Here is a 23567-nt window from a genome sequence, read left to right as displayed (position 1 = left end):
GTTTTTTGAATTTTATTTTTACTTATATATTGACTTACTTTCCTTTTAAACAGCTGTATTATAGGTATAATTGACATATGATAATCTGCATACTTTTAAAGTCTAAAACTTAATAAGTGTTGATGTATGAAGCCATCACACTATTAAGAAAATGAACATATTCATCACCCCCAAAGTTTCTCATGATCCCTTTTAATTTTTCTCTTACATCTCCCACCAATCAAGTAACCACTGATCTTCTTTCTGTCATTTTAGTTTGTATTTTTTAGAATTTTTAATAAATTTTATGTGCTTTTTTTTCCTTGACTCCTCACTCAGCATACTTATTCTGGTATTTATCCTATTGTATGCACCAAGAGTTCATTCCTTTGTATTGTTGAGAATATTGTATATATCACAGTTTGGTTATCTGTTTACTTGTTGATGGGCAGATTTGGATTATTGAAAGTTTTGGACTGTTTCAAATAAAGCTTCTATGGATATTCTTTTATAAATCTTTGTTTGGACCCGTGCTTTCTTTACTCTCAGTAAATACCTAGAAGTGAAGTGTCTGTATCATATGAGAGATTTTAAGACAGACATTGCCAGACAGTTTTCCAAAGTGGTTATTACCATTTTCTATCCCTATCAGCAGTGTTTGAGAGTTCTGGGGATAAATCTCACCTGGTAGTTATGTATTATCCTTATACTTTCTTGGATTCAGTTGCTAAAATTTTGCTTTAAAGTTTTACATCTGTGTTTATGATGAATATTTGTCTGTCTGTAATTTTCTGTAATATCTTTTCCTGGGTTTGCACTATGTGTAAACCTGGCCTTTTAGAATAAATTGGGAAGTATTCTTTCCTTTTCACTTCTTTGGAATGATTTTGTATAGACTTGGTGTTATTTTTTCCTTAAATGTTTTGTGAAAATTCATCAATGAAGCTGTCTAGTCTTGAAGTTTTCTTTGTGGAAGCATTTGTCTGTATAGATTCTGTTTGTTTCATAACTATTTGGCTGTTTAGGTTATCTATTTGTTCTGAAGTGAGCTTTGGTATTTTAATATCTTTGAGGAGATTTGTCCATATTAAGTGTCAAATTTATAGGCAAAAAGTTATTCATAGTAGTCTCTAATTATTCTTTTAGCATATATAGAATCTGTAGTGACATTACCTCTTCCATTTCTGATATTAGTAATTTGTGTTTTCTTTCTTACACAGGTAAGACTGTCCAGAGGTTTATTAATTTTTAGTAATCTCAAAACCAGCTTTAACTTCATTGATTCTGTCTTGTTCTCTATTTTCTGTTTTATTGATTTCTCCTTTGATCTTCATTATTTCCTTTCTTCTGTTTACTTTAGACTTGATTTCCGCATTTCTTAGCTTCTTAAGGTGAAAGCCAAGGCCATTACTTTGAGACCTTTCTTATTTCTAATATAGGCATTTTGCATTAAAAATTCCCCCCTAAAATCTACTGTAGTAGCATCCCACAAATTTGGTTGTATTTTCATCTTCACTCAGTCAAAGATACTAATTTCCCTTTTAATTTCTTCTTTGCCCCCTGGGTTACTTAGTTTCTAAATATTTGGGGGTGATACATCTAGAGGTCTTTCTGTTATTGATTTTTATTTTAATTCTATTGTGGTCAGAGCACATACTTTATATGACTTGACTCTTAGAATTGATCGAGACTTGTTTTATGGCCCAGAATATTGTTTATTTTGGTTAATGTTGCATATGTACTTGAAAATAGTCTGCTGTTGTTGGCTTGAATGTTTTATAAATGTCGATCATGTGAAGTTAGTACTATATTTTTGCTGCTTTTCTGCCTGTTTGTTTTCCCAATTATTGAAAGGAGTATTGAAATCTCATAGTTGTGGATTTATTTACAGTTCTATCAATGTTTGCATCATATATTTTCAAGCTGTGTTATTGGGGGCGTAAACATTTAGGATGTTTATGTCTTCTTGATTATCAAGTGACCCATCGATATTATGAAATGATCTTCTTTATCCTTGGTAACATTCTTTGCTGTGAAATGTACTTTTGTCTGATATTAATATAGTTATTCTACTTTTTTGAGGAATATTAGCATGGTGTATCTTTTTTCACTCTTTAACTTATTTTTGTCTTTATATTTAAAGCTTATATGAAGCGTAGAGTTTGAATCTACTTCTTATCCAATCTGTCAACCTCTGCCCTTTACTTGGAGTGTTCAGACCATTTTCTTTAATGTTGCCATTGATACCATTTTAAGTCTCTCACCTTGCTATTTGTTTTCCATTTTTCCAACTTTTTGCCTTTTACTTTTTTACTTTTCCTTCCTTTAAAAAAATTGATTGAATATTTTTTACGATTCTGTTTTTCTCACTTTTCAGCTTATTAGCTATAATTCTTTATTTTGTTATAATAGTGACTGCATTAGGGATTATGCTGCTATTGCTTAGTCGCTTCAGTCATGTCCAACTCTTTGCGACTCTACAGTCTGTAGCCCTCCAGGCTCCTCTGTCTATGGGATTCTCTAGGCAAGAGTACTAGAGTGGATTGCTATGACCTCCTCCAGGGGATCTTCCCAACCCAAGGATTGAACCCACATCTCTTATGTCTACCTGCATTGGCAGGCAGGTTCTTTATAACCTGGGAAGCCCATTAGGGATTATAGTTGCATTTTAATCACAGTTAACCTGCATATAATATTGTGCTGCTTCATGTATAGAATAAAAACCTTACAATTGTATACTTGTATTTCTTCATTTTGGGGACTTAGTTATTATTTTACTTATGCATATGTTATAAACAAAAAAACAAAAACAAAAAAATATAACATGTTATAAACAAAAATTTTTATTTTTGTTTAGTCAGTTATCTTTCAGGAGATTCAAATGATAAGAAAATAAATTTTAATTACCATTACAGTTACCATTTCTGGTGCTTTTCTTTAGGGTAGATCCAGAATTGGCAGTCTCTGTAAGGAGTCAAATGATAAATATTGTAGGCCTTTAGGCCATAACTTTATTTGCAGAAACAGGTAGAAGGCTCTAAACTTTGCCAAACTCTGGTGTAGTTTCTTATTTCCATCTTGTGTCATTTTCCTTCTGCCCAAAGGACTTCCTTTACTGTGTGTGTGTGCCCTCTTGAGCACACAAGTCTGCTGGTAAGGGCTTCTTATAGCTCTTGTGTATTTGAAGAAATCTTTATCACTCTGTTGTTTTTAATCTAAAAGCTAACTGTAGAATTTTATATTGATCGGTTTTTTTCTTTTGATACTTTAAGGCTATTACTGCACTCTTTTTTCTTGCATTTTGTTTCTTGGTAAGAAATCTACTGTCATTTTTGTCTCTTTTTTTTTTATTTCCAGATTGCTTTTAGGATTTTATCACTGGTTTTGAACACTTTGGTTATAATGTGCCTTCACATAGTTTTCTTCACGTTTCTTGTGCTTGGAATTTGCCTTTTAAATCTGTGTTTATAGTTTGCTTCAATCTGGAAATTTTTCTGCCATTAATTAGTCCAATATTTTTTCTGACCTCTCTCTTCCTTTGAAGACTCCATTTACACACATACTAGATTACTTGAAGTTTTTCCAGAACTCATAATGTGCTTTTAATTTTTTGTATTCTGAAAATTTTCTTTCGTGTGTAATAGACTTGGAAAATCCAGGCTTTGGTCTTAAATTCAGAAGCCAGTGAACTAGAAATTTGTGTGAAAGGTTTCATCTTTCTATCTTCAGATGAAAAGCATTGCTTTAAAGATTACCTAGGCAGATAAGTAGATGCTATTTTTAAAGTATTTTCAAGGCTGGAGAACTTTTAGAACACAAAAATGCCAGAGGCTGTCTGGACATTAGTATGAGAGTTTTGCACTGGAGAATCATTAATTTGTTGTCTTTCTACAATTTAGGCAGTCACTGAAGAGAGTATTGCCTTTTTGCAGAAGAGAGTGGTAGAACTAGAGAATGAAAAGGGAGCCTTGCTCCTTAATTCTGTAGAGCTGGAGGAGCTGAAAGCTGAGAATGGTACGTATAAATGAAAACCATAATTCTCTGACCTCTTAACCAACAACTTTTATCACTGTATATGTATAACATGTAGATTCAATGATATTAAAGATCTTAGCACAGCTGATAGTTATTGAAGTTAGGATGAATACACATTAAACAATTTGAACACAATGCCAGTGTTTACATAAGTATAACATTTTGCAGTATGGGCTTTAAATGCTGCAGGAGATCTGTATTATATTCATTTTGGAGTGGCCAAGGAATCGTCTCAGATGTATGGCTCGAATAGGACCTTAATAAGACAATGACTTTTTAAATAGGTAAAATAGAGAAAGAACTTTTCCAGTAACAAATTTGTGGGATGAGGTAACAGAGATCAGTATAAGTAAAGATTTAGAGGTAGAAACCATTTTGTTTTTTGCTCATGCTATAGACTGCTTAGAACCTTATCCTTTTTCTCTAGCCTGGCTATTTCTTGAACTCATCTTTTAGGCCTCAATGAGGGCATTAACTTTTTGAGAAGTTGGTCCTAATCTCCCAAAGTTGGATTAATGATTTTTGTGCTTCTAAAATTCATTTTCAAGGGCAGGGGTCATTTTTTTTTTTTTTTTCATCTTTTGCTTTACCCTTTACCAGAAACTAGAATAGTACCTAGCAAATGAGTGACTGCTGAATAAAGTTTTGTTGGATTGAACTAAATTTAGCGCTTTATTCTATTGAACTATGTGTGAACAGTTAGTAAGAATGAAGATATACTTCCTTCCGTTTGTCACCTGCTTCACAAGGACCGTATAGCTTTAGTAACTTGTAGTTAATAATGCTTCACTTATCTAATTTATCCTGGAGTAACTGACTACTGTGCTTTAAGAGTGAGAATGAATACCAAGTAAAGTTCGTACAATTTCCTAAAGTCTATACCAAAATTTCCAACTTAACCATTGTACAGTTCCACTTAGCTATAAACTAAGGTATATAGGGATCATATACCTTTATTAGACTAGTCCTACCATTGCTGATAAAGAATACCACAAATTCAACTCATTATTCAACCCACTTAACCCACTTCTCTGAGGCCTTATCCATGATGTTTATTTTGCAGTTTTGCAAGCAGTCTCTGTCACTTTCATGTGGCTCATTATGGTTTAGAGGTTACATGAGTTCTGTTCTCTTTGCTCTTTACTGCAGGGGTCGCTGGCCCTAAGGTTTTCTGTATTAGTTTTCATGTCTGGTTACCCTTGTTTTATGAGTCATGTTCTATTAATAGTAATCTCACCTTTTGTGCTTCCATTTCTACCACTGTGCTCCTTCCTCAAATACTTGTGAAATGTCTGAACATATTATATACAGTCTTAAATTCATTTGTTTCATGAATGTTCATTTATTCATTCAGTGAATATCTGTGGTGCCTTTCCTATGTACTGGGGACTACTCTAGTTGCTGAGGATACTGCTCTGAACATATTAGAAGACAAGACAGGCCATAAACATGTATATACATAAGAAAATTTCAGAGAGTGATAAATACTAGGATGAAAATAGAACAGGCTACTGCACATGTGTCTGGGGGAAGGAGAAAGTAGTGTCCGAGTGGTCAGGGTAGGCCTCTCTGATCACTGGTTACCTGAATGATGAAAAGGGGACAGCCACACAAAAGAGACTGAACACATCTCATTCCAAGCAGGGAAGAGCAGTGTAAACACTCTGAGGTATGAATAAACTTGATATGTTTTCAGATAGAAGCAAGCCCAGTGTTCTTGGAAGTAGAGTGAGCAAAAGGGGAGCAGTATAGAGTTTGTAGAATAAGTGGGGTCAAATCATGTGGGTCATATTAAAACACTTGGATGTAATGTAAAAAATAAGCTTTTTTGTTTGTAATAAGCTTTTTTGTTTGTTTCGTATACTTGTCTTAGCTTCTCAGAAAGAGTATAAACTTCTTGGGGGCTTACTAACACTCAATATTTTTATCCTCCAAGGTACTACTACCCTTTTTAGATATCCACATTGTAATAAGACATGGGTGCAAACTCAGAAGACTGAATTCTGATCCTAGCTGTATGAACTAGCTGTAGGACATGTCCTTTCTTTGTTTCCTCATATGGTCATTGAAGAGATTGGATAGCTCCTTTCTATGCTAAAATTTGATGTCCTTATGAACATATGTGAAAGAATGTAGAAGACATTTTAAGTGCTATATTAATGCATGATGTATAATATGAACACAGAAAAGTTATAGATAAGTTACATTTATTTCCCTAGAATTCCCAAATTATGCTGTAGAAATAGCTGCTTTTCATCATGTGCTCTGGCTTTTTTTTTTTTTTCCCCCTTTAAAGCCTTCCACTATGTATTATACTTCACTCAGGTTAATCATTAACACCCACTACCCTTCTATCTTATATCTCATCTTTTCATCTTCTTTTGCCACTTCTTTATTTTAATAAAATAAGGGTTTTATCTCCCCCAAACTAGTCTGTTCTTTCCTCTTGGCTATTTCATGCATCTCAAATAGCCTCACACACAATCATACCTCTGTTTTGTTTTTTTTTTCCCAAACACTTCTACATTTACCTTCTAAGGCTATTTATTTTGTGACTTTCAGAAAAACTATCCTCTCAGATTACTCTCCTGGAGTCTCAGAAGAGAACTGGAGAGGTAGATAGAGAAGTCCATGAGGTAAGTGATGCATTCTTAAAATAATGAGAATATGAGCTCGATCAGGGAGGTGGTTTCAGGCCTAAGCTTTTGTACAGTTTTCTAATGTCGACAGAGAATTACATTACCTAGAAAGTGAGATTTAAGAGAGTTGTAATGGTTATTATTTCTCATTTACTCTCATTTGTTTATAAATATTTGGACATTTTATTTGTGTTGAACCAATGCAGGTACAGTAGCATTTATTTGGTATTTGATACTCTATTTTGCATGCTGGGTTATCATTTATCTCAACTTCTTTGCCCACCTCAGAAAGTTTCTCAGTAAAGAAATTAGGTGAAAATCTCCAGTCTCGCCCCACCACCCCCTTCTCATTTGGCACAGTTTCACTTAGGATTATATTCAAAAGGTATCCTTAAAGAATGGTGCTTTTTATAACCTGAAAATCATTATAAGAAATGTGTGATTGCTCAATATTCTGCTAAGTTAAGATAATTGTTGGCTGTATTGTGTTTAATTGTCCTTCCATTTAGGAAGTCAGTGATGGGGAATTTCCTGGTGGTCCAGTGGTTAGGACTCCATGCTTTCACTGCCAAGGGCCTGGGTTTGATCCCTGATTAGGGAACTCAGATCACACAAGCCATGTGGCATGGCCAGAAAAAAAATGAAAAAGAAGAAGTGAGTGATAGACTCATAAATGGCCTTGAGGAATAATGTAACTTCTTTACAATAGTGTCTGCTTGCTTATTGTATTAGAGTTCTCTAGAGAAACAGAATTAATAGGAAGTGAAATATATATAAACAGGCTTTATTTTAAGGAATTGGCTCATGTAATTGTGGAGGCTGACAAATTCAAAATTGCAGGGTAGGCTAGCACACTGGAGACCCAGAGAAGTTGCAGTTTGAATCTGAAGGTAGTCTGCAGGCAGAATTTCTTCTTTTTGGAGGAGGGCCATCTGTTTTTGGTTATGGCCTTTAACCAATTAGTGAAGCCCATCCACGTTATGGAGAGCAGCCAGCTTTACTCAGAGTCTGCTGGTTTAGATCTTCACTTTATCTAAAAATACCTCAACAGAAACATTTGGAGTAATGTTTGACCAATTATCTCAGTATTGTGGGCTAACCAAATTTGAGGCATAAAGTTAACCTCCACATTTACATTCAATTATGTTTTCATATGATGTTCTGTTCACAAAATTGTGAAAAGTGGACTAAATTTTGAAAATAATTTTAACATTATATGGTTACTGACAAATTATGAGAGTTTAGTAGTGAAAAATGAATCTTGTTTAGCCAAGGAGATGCTTAATGTTTTAAGATGCTTAGCAATTAATGTCTAGTGAAAACAAATGCAAGAGCAGATAAGAAATATGGGAATCTATTAAGAAAAACAAAATATCCAGAAGGGAGAACAAACAGGAAACAGTGGAAAAGTAAGGGGAAAAGAGCTCCACAGAAATTGTAAAAGCAAGGGTGACTAAGATAATTCCTTGGGATAAGAGAGAGTGAATAGAAAGGGTCCATAGAAAATGTAAGCACAGTCTAAAGGGGAAGACTAATACCAGAAGGAAAAGTGCGAGTGGCTAGAAAGAGCAAAGTTATCCAGTTTCTGCTCTCTGATGTATAACATTGACTTTAAAAAAAAATCAAGCCAAAGTTAATTGAACTCTATAGATAGGATAGGGAGCAGCAGAGAATGAGACTAGGGAAGGAAGAGAGTGAGTGAAATGGCATGACAGATAGTTAGTAAAGAGGAAATAAGAATACTTAGGATATGAGAGAGACCAGGAAAAGGAGTTAGTTGTATTTCCATCTTCTGGCAAAAGTGATGCCTTGACTATATTAGATTTTTCATGTATGTAGGAATGGATAAATAGTAATGTGACATGAGGAAATTATAAAGGAAATTTTCCTCTGCTAAAAGTGTGTCCAGTTTTGGTTTCTAGAAATGTGAGTATAAGTAATACAGAGAGTGAAGAATTTTAAACGGTTAAAAGTGCTAATGAAAAATGATGAGATAATAACTTTCTGTAAAATAATATATAGTTCTGAAGTAATGATTTCTTTTCTTTTACTCAATGGCTGAAAATGATACCAAGATAATAGGTAATATTCATTGAGGGCTTACTGTGTGCCAGCTTCTGCTAGTGAATGGCAGAGATGTGAACTCTGGCAGCTGGACTGCAGAGCTTGTGCGCTTGGCCACCACATTGTTTGACAATCCCCTAGTTTGTTTGTTTGTTTTTCCTTCGTATCAAGTTGGAATTTTTTGGGGGGTGGGGAGAAAAGCTGCTGTTGACAAAGATGGATATTTTATTATGTAAATGGTTCCCAAACTCATTTAATAAAATACTAAATTTACCATGAAATTCACTGGTTTTGTCCCAGGAAGACAATTATGGAAATAATTTATATGGATTGAGCAGTCTAATACAGTAAGCTTTGTAATAGTAACTTGGTTAATATTTTGTCACATGGGTCTGTAATTTCTTCCCAAGCTCCAGCAGAACTCTTCTTTGATTATTTTATCCTGGTACTTTATCTTAATCAACTTGTCTGATAATCTGTTTGTCTGTTAATAGCTATCTTATCTAATACTTCCTATTCCAATAAATAGTTTAGGAAAAGGAATCCTGTAACTTATTTCTTGGCATGAGATGAAACAAAAATTTATTTCTTGCTTTGCTTTTTATTTGTAAGTAGTTCTTAGGAGAAATAAGCAGTTTTAATCTGAAGAAAAAGTTTCCCAAGTGAGGAATATTTAGAAAATGAGTCCCAGGTTTCCTTAGGTCTTATGAATATGACTTGACTTCAGTGCTCAGTGCGGGATTGACAGGATGCCCTCAGAGGTCCAAGTTGGGAAATAAAAACTGATTTAAAAAGTATTTAGCAGTTTTGTGGTAGGAAAGTTTGGATGGAAAGTTTTTGGTTTTGTAAAATGCACAAAATACCAGTTTTTAGTTAGGCTCTTTCCTATAAAACATTTGATTGAGGTGCTTTCTTTTTTTTTTTTTTAAAAAAAAAACAACAGGTGAGCATGGTTGATATTACCAGGCTCAACAAGAGCAGTTTTTCTGCTGAGGAAAGTGGACAAGATGCCCTGGAGAACACATTTACTCAGAAGCATAAAGAACTATCTGTTTTATTGCTGGAAATGAAAGAAGCTCAAGAGGAGATTGCATTTCTTAAGCTGCAGCTTCAAGGCAAAAGGGCAGAAGGTGACCCTGAGTTCCTTGATCAGAAAGAAATGAAACAGATAGAGAGTGAAGGAATACCTCCAGTTAAAATGACAGTGTTGCTTGAAGATACAGGGCAGCATTTTCCACCGACACCAGATAAAGAGAGCAGTCGCACAACAACTGAGAAAGGAGAGCAGATGAGCCCCGAACACCAGCATAGACCATCCGAGGAAATATCTTTAACTTACACCGGAGTGGAATTAAAATCAGCCGAGCAGGACAATGATGATAAACCCTCTTCTGCTGCCCCAGGTATTTGTCAGTGTCACCAGGATGAACTAGAAAGACTAAAAGGTCAAGTTTTGGAGCTTGAGGTAAACCTTCATAAAGCAGAAGAAATCTATGAGAAAAATTTAGATGAGAAAGCGAAGGAAATAAGCATGCTAACCCAGCTGATAGAAGAGTTTAAGAAAAATGCTGAAAACACCAACAATGCCTTTACTGCTTTGTCTGAAGAAAGAGACCAGCTTCTTGCTCAGGTGAAGGAACTTTGTGTGGTAACGGAACTGAGGGCTCAGGTACAGCAACTAGAAGTGAGCCTTGCAGAAGCAGAAAGGCAAAGAAGACTTGACTATGAAAGTCAGACTGCTCATCACGACTTGCTCACTGAACAGATCCACAGCCTCACCATAGAAGCCAAATCTAAAGATGTGAAGATTGAAGTTTTACAGAATGAACTAGACGGTGTGCAGGTTCAGTTTTCTGAGCAAAGTACTTTGATCAAAAGCCTGCAGAGCCAGCTGCAGAAGAAGGAGAGTGAAGTGCTTGAGGGGGCAGAACGTGAGAGGGAGGTCTCAAATAAGGTGGAAGAACTTTCACAGGCTCTTTCACAGAAGGAACTTGAAATAGCAAAAATGGATCAACTCTTACTAGAAAAAAAGAAAGATGTGGAAATACTCCAACAGACCATTGAGGAGAAGGATCAGCAAGTGACAGAACTCAGCTTTAGTATGACGGAGAAAATGGTTCAGCTTAATGAAGAGAAATTTTCTCTTGGGGTTGAAATAAAGACTCTTAAAGAACAGCTGAATTTATTATCCAGAGCTGAAGAGACCAAAAAAGAGCAGATGGAAGAAGATAAAGAAATTGTTTCCAGCATTAAACAGAATTATGATGAGTTGAGCCCAGCAGGACTAATAAGTAAAGAAGAACTTCAACGTGAATTAGACCTTGTAAAGAAAGAAAGTGAGCAGAGAAAGAGAAAGCTCCAGGCTGCTCTTATTAATAGAAAGGAACTTCTACAGAAAGTCAGTAGATTAGAAGAGGAATTGGCCAAAGTGAAAGATGAACCCAGCAAAGAGATCCTGCTCCATGAGAGTGAGAGGAGGGAAGTGGAGGAAGATAAAGAAAGCAAAGAAGACTTAGAAAAACGTGTGACTTCTAAGTGCCAAGAAATAGAAATGTCTTTAAAACTGATAATATCTGAGAAGGAAATGGAACTAGAGCACATTAGGAAGGATTTGGAAGAAAAGGCAGCAATAGAAGAACAGTTACAGGCTGTGGTCAAACAGATGAATCAGAATTTGCAGGAGAAGACAAACCAGATAGATCTGCTCCAAGCAGAAGTTGTTGAAAACCAAGCAATTATCCAAAAGTTAACCACAGGTAACAAGGATGCAGGTGATGGAAACTCAGCAGCACCTGTAAAAGAAGCAGTGGCCATCAGTCCACTTGGTGCCGGCAGTGGAGAACACTGGAAACCAGAACTGGAAGAAAAAATAGTCGACCTTGAAAAAGAAAAGGAGCAACTTCAAAAGAAGCTACAGGAAGTATTAACCTCTCGCAAGGTGATTCTAAAAAAGGCACAGGAGAAAGAAAGACATCTTAGGGAGGAGCTAAAGCAACAGAAGTATGACTATAATCGCTTGCAAGAACAGTTTGATGAGCAAAGCAAGGAAAATGAGAACATTGGGGACCAACTAAAACAACTGCAGATTCAAGTACAGGAATCTATGGACAGAAAACTCCCAGGCAGTGGCCAGCAGGAACCAGGCGCTGCCACTCAAGGTTTAGAAGAACCTTTATTCAAAACCACCAAACAGCAGCCTGTTCAATCTGTTTCAGAGTCTGACTTGCACCCAGACTGGCCTTCTCATCTTGGAGATACAGATGCTCTGCAGGGCAATGCTGCTATTGCCCAGATTAAGACCCAGCTGAAAGAAATAGAGGCTGAGAAAGAAGAGTTAGAGTTAAAGGTTAACTCTACAATAAATGAGCTGACTAAAAAATCAGAAGAAGTATTTCAGTTACAAGAGCAGATAAATAAACAGGATTTAGAAATCCAAAGTCTGAAGGCAGAGTCCTGTGAAGCTGAAGCCCACGCAGAAACCCTGAGGCAAAAACTGGAAAGCAGTCAACTAGAGATTGCTGGATTAGAGCAGTTAAGAGACTTGAAGCCTGAACTAGATGAACTGCAAAAACTCATAAGCAAAAAGGAAGAAGAAGTTAGATACCTTTCTGGACTGCTTAGTGAAAAGGAAACAGCCCTTACTAAAGTACAAACGGAGATAACAGAACAAGAGGATTTAGTAAAGGCACTGCGTACACAGCTGGAAATGCAAGCCAAAGAACATGATGAGAAGATAAAGCAGTTCCAGGTGGAGCTTTGCGAACTGAAGCAGAAACCAGAAGAGACTGGAGAAGAAAGTAAAGCAAAACAGCAAATACAGAGGAAGCTGCAAGCTGCCCTCATTTCCCGAAAGGAAGCACTAAAGGAAAACAAAGGTCTCCAGGAGGAGTTGTCTTTGGCCAGAGACACCATTGAGCATCTCACTAAGTCTCTGGCAGATGTGGAAAACCAAGTTTCTGCTCAAAATAGAGAAAAAGATGTATTCTTAGGAAAGTTAGCTGTTCTTCAGGAAGAAAGAGATAAACTCATTGCAGAAGTGGACAGATCTTTAATGGAAAATCAAAGTCTCAGTGGTTCTTGTGAAAGTCTGAAATTAGCACTGGAGGGTCTTACTGAAGACAAGGAAAACTTAATGAAGGAAATTGAATCTTTGAAATGTTCCAAGATTGCAGAAAGCACTGAGTGGCAAGAGAAACACCAAGAATTGCAAAAGGAATATGAAATTCTTCTGCAGTCCTATGAGAATGTTAGTAATGAGGCAGAAAGAATTCAGCATGTCGTAGAAACTGTGAGGCAGGAGAAGCAGGAACTTTATGGCAAGTTACGAAGCACAGAAGCAAACAAGAAAGAAACAGAAAAGCAGTTGCAGGAAGCTGAACAGGAAATGGAGGAGATGAAAGAAAAGATGAGAAAGTTTGCTAAATCTAAACAGCAGAAAATCCTAGAGTTGGAAGAAGAGAATGAGCGGCTTAGGGCAGAGATACATCCTGCAGGAGATACATCTAAAGACAGTATGGAGGCACTTCTTTCTTCCAATTCCAACATGAAGGAGGAGCTGGAAAGGGTCAAAACAGAATATAAAACCCTTTCTGAGGAGTTTAAGGCCTTAAAGGCAGAGAAGGACTCTTTAAGTGAAGAGGTTCAACATTTAAAGCATCAGATAGAAGATAATGTGTCCAAACAAGCGAGCCTGGAGCCCACTGAGAAGCATGACAACCAGATGGCTGTCACTGAAGAGGCGACCCCGTCTGCTCCAGGTGAGGCTGATGAGCAAGATTCCCCAGGGATGAACACAAGGCCTGAAAATTTAGAATCCACTCTATCAGAGAACAGTGCCAAGCCTGACATATGTGAGAATGTCAGCTTACATGATGAAATTAATAACTACCTTCAGCAGATTGATCAGCTCAAAGAAAGAATCACTGAATTAGAGGAAGGCAGGCAGAAAGACAAGGACTTTAGCCAGAATTTAGAAAACGAGAGAGATGCTTTATTGAGTCAAATAGCGGCAAAGGATGGTGAACTAAAAATGCTTCAGGAAGAAGTAACCAAAATAAACCTATTAAATCAGCAAACCCAAGAAGAACTTGCCAGAGTTACCAAGTTAAAGGAGACAGCAGAAGAAGAGAAAGATGATTTGGAAGAGAGGCTTATGAATCAGTTAGCAGAACTTAATGGAAGCATTGGGAATTATTATCAGGATGTTACAGATGCCCAGATCAAAAACGAGCTACTAGAATCCGAAATGCAGAACCTTAAAAAGTGTGTGAGTGAATTGGAAGAAGAAAAGCAACAGTTAGTCAAGGAGAAAACTAAGGTGGAATCAGAAATACGAAAGGAATATATGGAGAAAATACAAGGCGCTCAGAAAGGACCTGGCAATAAAAGCCATGCGAAGGAACTGCAGGAGCTGCTAAAAGAAAAACAGCAAGAAGTAAAGCAGCTGCAGACGGATTGTATTAGGTACCAAGAGAAAATCAGCGCTCTGGAGAGAACTGTTAAGGCTCTAGAATTTGTTCAGACTGAGTCCCAAAAAGATTTGGAAATAACCAAAGAAAATCTGGCTCAAGCCAATGAACACCGCAAGAAGGCAGAATTGGAATTAGCTAGCTTCAAAGTACTGCTAGATGATACTCAAAGTGAAGCAGCAAGGGTCCTAGCAGACAATCTCAAGTTGAAAAAGGAGCTTCAGTCAAATAAAGAATCCATTAAAAGCCAAATGAAACAAAAGGATGAAGATCTTGAGCGAAGACTGGAGCAAGTAGAGGAGAAACACCTGAAAGAGAAGAAGAATATGCAAGAGAAACTGGATGCTTTGCGTAGAGAAAAAGTCCACTTGGAAGAGACATTTGGAGAGGTTCAGGTCACCTTGAACAAGAAAGACAAGGAAGTTAAGCAACTTCAGGAAAACCTGGATAGTACTGTGGCCCAGCTGGCAGCTTTCACTAAGAGCATGTCTTCCCTCCAGGATGATCGGGACAGGGTGATAGATGAAGCCAAAAAGTGGGAGAGGAAGTTCAGTGATGCTATTCAGACCAAAGAAGAAGAAATTAGACTTAAAGAGGAGAATTGCAGCGTTCTAAAGGATCAGCTTAGGCAGATGTCCATCCATATGGAGGAACTGAAGATCAACATTTCCAGGTAAATGAATAATAACTCTTTTAGCTCTTCCAAAGGAAATTGAAGGCAAAGGAAGTCATAAACTATTTCCATTCCCTTTAATATTATGGGACTAATTTTGGTGTAAATTTCCCCCCAGAAGATGTATTCCCTCTCACTTCCATCTCACTGTCTCTCTGTTTTTTGCAAATGACTTTCTGCTACAACTTGTCTTGGCATGAAAAATTAATTTACTTCTCTACCCATTTTTCTGTTGAGAGATCTCTTAGACTTTTTCCTTTCTTTTCATTTTCATTTCTACTGTCCTTGCCCATCTCTGAATTTTTACCATAGTGTAAATTTCTATACTCTCAAATTACTGTCTTAGCCTTTGAAATTATCTCCTCTTTTCTCTTCCCCATATTCCACATCAATTTATATTGCATATGCCTGCTGGAGTTATTTTCCTCAAACTCCAGTTTTATATCACTTTAGTTCAGGAACTAACAGCGTCCCCACACTATACTCTTTCATTTTAGTAGAATCCCTCTGCTCAGAGACAGGTTTCCTCATTTGCCTCTCATACCAAGGTTATTTCATTCAGGGGCCAGACAACAGCTTATCTAGAACCAAGTACAAATTGGGGGCACGCTTCAGAGTATCCAAACTCATGTCACTAAATTAACAACAGACTTTGGAGTTTATTTTTATATAAATTCTTAGATGCAATATACCTTTAATACAGAACATTCATAGAACTGATACCTCTTTATTAAAAACACCTTCAATTATGAATGTTTATTCATTTATAGATCTGAGTACCTGTTGTGTTTCTTAGGCATCAAGTACTTTTCCATTGAAATCTGTAATTAATGACCTTCTTTCTTTCTAGGCTTGAGCATGACAAACAGATGTGGGAGTCCAAAGCTCAGACAGAGGTCCAGATTCAGCAGAAGGTCTGTGATACTCTGCAAGGAGAAAACAAAGAACTTTTGTCCCAGCTCGAAGAGACTCAAAATCTATACCGTAGTTCTCAGGATGATTTAGCTAAGTTGGAATCAGAACTGAAGATTCTCAGAGACCAGTCAACTGATTTAAATAACTCTCTAGAAAAATTTAAGGAAAATAAAGAAAATTTGGAAGGGATCATAAAGCAGAAAGAGGCTGATATCCAGAATTGTAAGTTCAGTTATGAGCAGCTGGAGACTGATCTTCAGGCCTCCAGGCAACTGACCAGTAGGCTGCATGAAGAAATAAACATGAAGGAGCAGAAGATTATAAGCCTGCTTTCTGCCAAGGAACAGGCAGTCCAGGTGGCCGTGGCTGAACTGCATAGGCAGCATGATAAAGAAATTAAAGAACTGGAAAATCTGCTGTCCCAGGAGGAAGAGGAGAACACTGTCTTAGAAGAGGAGAACAAAAAAGTTGTTGACAGAACCAATCAGCTTATGGAAGCACTGAAAAACATAAAAAAGGAGAATATGCAGCAGAAGGCGCAGTTGAATTCCTTCGTTAAATCCATGTCTTCCCTCCAGGATGACCGAGACCGCATAGTCAGTGACTACCAACAGCTGGAAGAACGACATCTCTCCGTGATCTTGGAAAAAGACCAACTCATTCAAGATGCTGCCACTGAGAATAATAAGCTGAAGGAAGAAATCCGATGCTTGAGAAGTCATATGGATGACCTTAATTCTGAGAATGCCAAGCTCAATGCAGAGCTGATCCAGTATAGAGAAGACCTGAACCAAGTGTTATCAAAGAAAGACTGTCAGCAAAAGCAGCTCCTTGAAGCTCAGCTTCAGCAGGTCAAGGAGGTGAAAGGTGAATATGCTAAATTAGAAGCAAAGCTCAAGGAGTCTGAAGAAGCAAGGGAGGAGCTGCAGAGGTCCTCTCTTGCCCTCCAGGAGGAGAAACAAGATTTAGCTAAAGAGACTGAGAGCTTGAAAGTCTCTCTATCGCAATTAAAGAAACAGTTGACAGCCTTGCAAGAAGAAGGTACTCTAGGAATATTTCAGGCCCAATTAAAAGCCAAAGAAGAAGAGGTACAGAAGTTAAGTACTGTCTTTTCTTCCTCTCAGAAGAGAGTTATGGAACTGGAAGAGGAATTGGTTAATGTTCAGAAGGAAGCTGCCAAGAAGGTAGGTGAAATTGAAGACAAACTGAAGAAAGAATTAAAGCATCTTCATCACGATGCAGGGATAATGCGCAATGAAACTGAGACAGCAGAAGAGAGGGTGGCGGAGCTAGCAAGAGATCTGGTGGAGATGGAACAGAAGTTACTCATGGTCACCAAAGAAAATAAAGATCTCACAGCACAAATCCAGTCTTTTGGAAGGTCAATGAGTTCCCTACAAAACAGTAGAGATCAGGCGCATGAGGAACTTGAGGAACTGAAAAGGAAATATGAGGCCAGTCTGAAGGAGTTGGCACAGCTGAGAGAACAGGGCCTCATAAGCAGGGAGAGAGATGTTCTTGTTTCTAAAGCTGCATTTCCAGTGATTTCCACTGAGGATAACAGCTTGCCCCACCTTGAGAAACTTAACCAGCAGCTTCTGTCCAAAGATGAGCAACTGCTTCACTTGTCCTCACAACTGGAAGATTCTTACAACCAAGTGCAGTCCTTTTCCAAGGCTATGGCCAGCCTGCAGAATGAGAGAGATCGCCTATTGAGTGAACTGGAGAAATTACGCAAGTCAGAGGACGGGAGGCAGAGGTCCCCAGCCCCACCTGCAACCAGCCCTGCTGAAGTACAGAGTTTAAAAAAAGCTATGTCGTCACTCCAGAATGACCGCGACCGACTAGTGAGTGTTTAGTTTTTTCTTTCCGGTCTTCTTCTGAGAGTTTTTGAAACTTTCTTTAAATTGATTTTCATTTTTACAGAAAATGGTAAAAATTTTTATTCATTTTAACTTGGTATTCTGGGATGATCTCATATGCCCCACAGATTGTTTTTGGTCTTAGAGAAACATTATTTAAATTACTTTAAATCTTCCATTGCTGTTTTTAAAAAATTACAGATTTCCTTTGCACAGAACTCACCATGGATCACGAAAGGACTAAGAGATGGAGAGCTATTTTATATATTTTATACACACACACACACGCACACACACACACATGTTTCTGGAATTTGTCATAGTTTAATTGAATGAAAGTATTGGGATCACTTAAGTGCCTTTTCACACTGATAGTTTAGTAAAATCTGGTAGAATTAAGGATAAAGAGGAGTCGGCTTATTTTTGTACTTATCTAAACACAACCCTACTTTGTCAAAAAAAAAAAAGAGTTAAATGTAAAAGGGATTAATTTAAATAATTTTACATGACTATTTAGTAAAGCTTTATTTGCAGACTGAATCATTTTCCCACTTTGCTTTATATATCCAACTTTTTTTTTTTTAATCTTAGAGAAAGATAAGGAAGATCTCCAGTGTTAAATTTTTACTGCTTTTAAGAGGATCCCATAGTTTAATCCAGGTCTTTTTTTTTTTTTTTTTTTCCCTGAAAACTTGCATATTATCAAAATTTAGAGGCAAAACTAGAACTGTATGAGCCCAGCCAGGCTGTCAGGATTCTACTTTGTGACATTATTCTTTTCACTCTCATGACAGTTTCTTAACTCTGTCTAGGCCATATACTCAAATGGGCAATAAATTGAGCTTCAAAAGGCTAAATTTTCTATTTTTAAATCCAGAATATGAAAATTCTAGTTTTTAAGATTGAAAGTGAAAGTGAAGTCGCTCAGTCATGTCCGACTCTGTGACCCCATGGACTGTAGCCTACCATGCTCCTCCGTCCATGGGATTTTCCAGGCAAGAGTACTGGAGTGGGGTGCCATTTCTTTCTCCAGGGGATCTTTCCAACCCTGGGATCGAACCCAGGTCTCCTGCATTGCAGGCAGACGCTTTACCGTCTTAAGCCACCATTATTAGCCCAGGGGAAAAAATTAATTTCTCCTAAACTGTAAAGTCTTATGCAGATTTTTTTTTTCTTGGTAGATAATATGTTCATTCATATTACATTTAATACTGAATATTTATAGACAATCTTTTTTCCCTTTTGTAATCTGAACAAAACCTCCCTTTTCAGCTACAATTTTGACATTAATACAACTTAGGCATATTTATTTTTATTTTTAAAATAGTTTCAGTTTAGCTGACTTTGTTCTAGGAGCTTAAGCTTTTGTCATTGTTTTCAGAATGCAAATGCAAAAAGTTTTCTTCAGGACCATATATACCTCACATATAGTTTATAGCAGAGGTCCCCAGCCTCCAGGCGCAGACTGGTATCTCCTTCAGATAGCAGTGGCGTGAGACTAGAAATAAAGTGCACGATGAATGAAACGTGCTTGAATCATCCCCAAACCATCCCCATTCCACCCGCCCCCGGTCGCAGAAAACTGTCTTCCGTGAAACTGGTCCCTGGTGCCAAAAAGGTTGGGGACTGCTGACTTATCCAGGTGTTGATTATCTTCTAGGTCAAAATCTTTTTCCTGAAAGCTGGTAGGATAGAGTCTGAATTAGCTATGTTTTATTCAATGAGTTGCTTTACTATTTTTAGCTATTGTAAATACTAGGGACTAAACTTTCCATCTCTTAACCCCTGTTCTATTAATACCTTTTTGTCTGCTGGGTATTTACAAGCCAAAGCATTTTTTATTTATTTGATTTTTTTCTTAATATATATATTTATTGAAGTACAGTTGACTTACAATGTTTTAGGTACACAGCAAGGTGATTTAGTTATACATATACACATATATTATTTTTGAAATTATTTTCAAAATACTGACTATAGTTACCTATGCTATAAAGCCAGCCTTTTTTAATTTCCATATAACTTATAGAAATGTTCTTCTGTTTCCTAAGACTCTAACTGTCTATGATTTTATTTCATTTAATCATCAAAGTCTGTCATTTCTTTTTTAAAATTTTTGTACAATTCTTAAAGGTTACTTTTGATTTACAGTTATTACAAAATATTGGCTGTATTCCTGCATTGAGCCTATCTAGGGTCTATCATTTCTTTATTCATAGTGTGCCTCAAATATTTCTTTTTTCCTTTCCATCATCAACACCTTAGGATAAATTTTTAACACTTTACCCTTAAACGGTTATAATGTTGGTGCTCCCAGTTGTTACCCCTCCATTGCTGAATACATTTTTCTGAAACTACTCTCTTATTACTGCATTGTTCAGTAACCTTTAAAAAGTATTCTATCTCTAAAATATGCTTAGGATTCAAACCTCTTGGTCTGGTTTTAAGACCCCATGGTTTGTATCTGCCTGTCTTTCCAGCGTCCCCTTCCCTACTCTTTCTCTTATTGTCAGCCATCTGATCTGCTCACCCACAAACTGGTCTACTTACCCACATTACCATCCTCTGAACAAAAATGTCCTCTCCATTTTCCTTTTTTGGGCAAATATTCCTACTCTTTAAAGGTTGTTCCAGAACTTAGATCCTCTGGTCACATTTCCAGATCACTTGATTGTCTATTACCTTCTGTCTGTACTTTCCTCGTGCTTCTCTTTTCCTTTGTCCCATGTTGTCTTGATATATATGGGTGTGTGTGTTTGTGTGTGTAAAATTTCTATACCTTTGTATTTTTTTATTGCACCATTTAAATTTCAAACTCCTGGTAAATGTCATATCTTATACGCGTTTGTATTTCACATGGTTTTTAGCAGAAAGGTAGTTAATCATATGGTAGATAATCAGCAATTGTGGTGGATATTCTCTATCAGTGTGGTTGTTACTGAAAACACTGTTTTCTCTATTTTGTGAAATTGGTGTGTAGGGAGATTATAGGAACTTTTGAGACTGAGGCTTTTACATCTGCCATGACTGAATCATAAAGCCTAATTGCTACTGCTACTGCTACTAAGTCACTTCAGTCGTGTCTGACTCTGTGCAACCCCATAGACGGCAGCCCATCAGGCTCCCCCCTCCCTGGGATTCTCCAGGCAAGAACACTGGAGTGGGTTGCCATTTCCTTCTCCAATGCATGAAAGTGAAAAGTGAAAGTGAAGTTGCTCAGTCGTGTCCGACTGTTCGCGACCCCATGGACTGCAGCCTACCAGGCTCCTCCATCCATGGGATTTTCCAGGCAAGAGTGCTGGAGTGGGGTGCCTAAGCAGGGTTATAAATCACATGAAGGCCTGACAGTCTGACTCAGTGATATTGCATACAGGCCCTGCCAGTCTGCTGAGGCCCTTCTGCATACTTACTGAATGTATTATTAACTCCATCGACTCTTCTTTTCCATGCATCTTGTTCTCACTCTGTCTCATGAGCATTGAAATTTCTAGTCTCTCAGCCACTGGCTGCATGTATGATAACATTTCAATCACTGTCAGTTTAAATATTCAGCCCAGGCCAGCAAATTATCACCTCTGCCTAGACTAGGCTTCCTTTCTCTCAGGACCACCTAAGGGAGGAGCTCAGTTTGAAAGGAGCTCAGGTTACTTTGGTCCTCTTCTTTCCATAGTTAAAGGGAAGTTTCCCAAATAAAGTCTGAGGGTCTAAGTGGCAAGGAGTTAATAACCCAGGGGATTCTACTACGTGTAACTGACAACTCTGGAAACATTTTGGAGTTTTCATCACCCAAACTTCCTTAGGACTTTCCCATAATCAAAGGAAGCACTTGGGCAGTTCCTGTCTAAAGGATGGAGTGCAAATCTCTAGAGGTGCCTTTTCGTTTGTATGTGCACTTCAGTCTGAAAGTGATTTGAGGTAGCGTTTAAAGATATGAGGGGCTTCCCATCTGGGTCAGTGGTAGAGAATCCACCTGCCAATTCAAGAGAAGCAGGGGATGTGAGGGACTTCCCCAGTGGCTCAGCAGGTAAAGAATCTGCCTGCAATGCAGGAGACATGGTTTTGATCCCTGGGTTGGGAAGATCCTCTGGAGAAGAAAAAACCCACTCCAGTATTCAGGTTGCAATATGGAGTTGCAGAAAGTCTGACACAGTTGGGCGCAAGCACCTCTCGACCTATGTATTACTTTTATTTTCCTTGTCTCCTTTGTTTTTCCTGGAATGAGTAACTGTGTTTTTGTTGTTACTGAGTTTTCTTTGTACTTATCAATGTAATTTAACCCTAGATGTACTGTCATTTATCCACATTTTTCAAGATGTTTATTTTCCTGTATGTTTTGTCTTCAGGAAGAAAATTCTCTTGAACTCTCTTTTTTGCTCTTATATGAATCAGTTGCCCTATATTATTCCTAGGACATAATTTTCTTTCTAGAATATCTCCCTCCTGTTCTTTCCTGTGTTAGATCTCCTGTTTCTTATATTCTCTGTTTTCCTCCTCTTGGTTTTGTGCCATCATTTTGTTGGAATAAATCAGTAACTCTCCAAGAAAAGATACAGGGGAGGTAAATGTCTAATCATTTCCAGTGGTTTGGTGGAGCACAGAATTCTAGGCTGAAAATGATTTCTCTTCAAAACTGTGAAGACATTGTTCTATTCCCTTTTAGCTTACATTGTGGTTCAGGAGTCCAAAGATTCTGATCCTTTATCCTTTTTATGTGATCTAGTTCTCTCTCTGTTTATCTAGTTCTCTCTCTATCTTTCTCTCCCTCCCTCATGTCCCTCTCTCTCTCTCTGGAAATACAGTTGGACCTTGAACAATATGGCTTTAAAATGCATGGATTCACTTATACATGGGTTTTCTACAGTAATAAATACTACAGTACTCTAGGATCAGCAGTTGATTGACTCTGTGGATGTGGAACAGCAGATATAGAAGAACCACATATACGAGGGGCTGACAATAAAGTACACACGGATTTTCAACTCACTCTTGTGTTGTTCAGTGGTCAACTGTATATAGAATCTTTCAGTCCAGTATGTTCTGATGTTTCACAATAATGTGTTTTGGCGTGAGTCTATTTTTATTCATCACTCTGTCTAGTCCTTTGAATCTAAGAATTCATGTTCATCAATTTTGAGAAATTCCTTTGAATTGTGTTTTACTACTTTCCCTTGTCCTTTTTCTCTACCGCCTTTTTTTCCCCTGTGAAAATCCTGTTATTTAGATGTAGGGCCTTCTGGCTTGGTTCTATAATTTTCTTACCTTTTCTATTCTTTTTGTTTTATTTTGGGAAGGTTTTTCTCACCTCTGTCTTATGAATCCTGTATTGAAGTTTTCATATTTGTTATCATGTTTCTGATTTCTAAGGATTTTTTTTTTTTTTGGTCTCATGGATAGATGTTCTTAATTTATCTCTCCAAGTAGATTAGGGGCAATTTTGTTCTTTGAAATTTTCTCTTGAGTTTTTCTTTATAGTTTTAAAATTTCTGCTGTAATGCTTCTGATTTCCAATATTCTCTTAAATCTTTGAGTACATGACATGCTTTCCTCTGTTAATGTCTTCTGAATTACTTTTCTTTCAGTTTCTTTTTATCCCTGCCTAATGTTAGCTGTTCTTCAGGGAAGGGTTAATCAGTGGTTTATTCTTCATGTTCAAAGGTGGAGTCTAAAAAATGCTTGTGGGTGGGACTTCCCAACTGTGAGTTTCAGCTCATGGTTATCTTGCTGAGCTTTTTGAGGGCAGTCCCCATGTTGATATCTTTAGTTCCTCTTGGGTTAGTCAGGTTTTCCAAAGAAGACCTCTCCATTTCCTGCATGGATGGTTAAGGCCTCTGTGTCAGAACTCTTCAAGCTGAGTACGGGAATGTCTTCTAATATTCAGAAAGCATACATTCACTTGATCACTCTGGTGCTGGAGCAGTACCTTTACCTTCAA

The 23567-nt window shown here is 37.4% G+C and overlaps 1 protein-coding gene across 8 annotated transcripts in view; it reads left to right on the top strand.

The window, feature by feature from the left end:
* Positions 1–23567, top strand: part of GOLGB1 (golgin B1) — a 76120-nt gene that overhangs the window by 32166 nt on the left and 20387 nt on the right. For all 8 annotated transcript variants that reach the window (XM_024994656.2, XM_059887930.1, XM_005201431.5 and 5 more), the window contains 4 exons: positions 3879–3993; positions 6577–6650; positions 9661–14858; positions 15709–17620. In XM_024994656.2, coding sequence (XP_024850424.1) covers positions 3879–3993; positions 6577–6650; positions 9661–14858; positions 15709–17620 — 7299 coding nt within the window. The remainder of the gene's footprint in view (positions 1–3878; positions 3994–6576; positions 6651–9660; positions 14859–15708; positions 17621–23567) is intronic.

The sequence above is a fragment of the Bos taurus genome, chromosome 1 (assembly GCF_002263795.3).
Source record: "Bos taurus isolate L1 Dominette 01449 registration number 42190680 breed Hereford chromosome 1, ARS-UCD2.0, whole genome shotgun sequence".
Taxonomy (NCBI): Eukaryota; Metazoa; Chordata; class Mammalia; order Artiodactyla; family Bovidae; genus Bos; species Bos taurus.
Note: the sequence above shows the minus strand (reverse complement) of the source record. Positions and strands in the feature narration are given on the sequence as shown.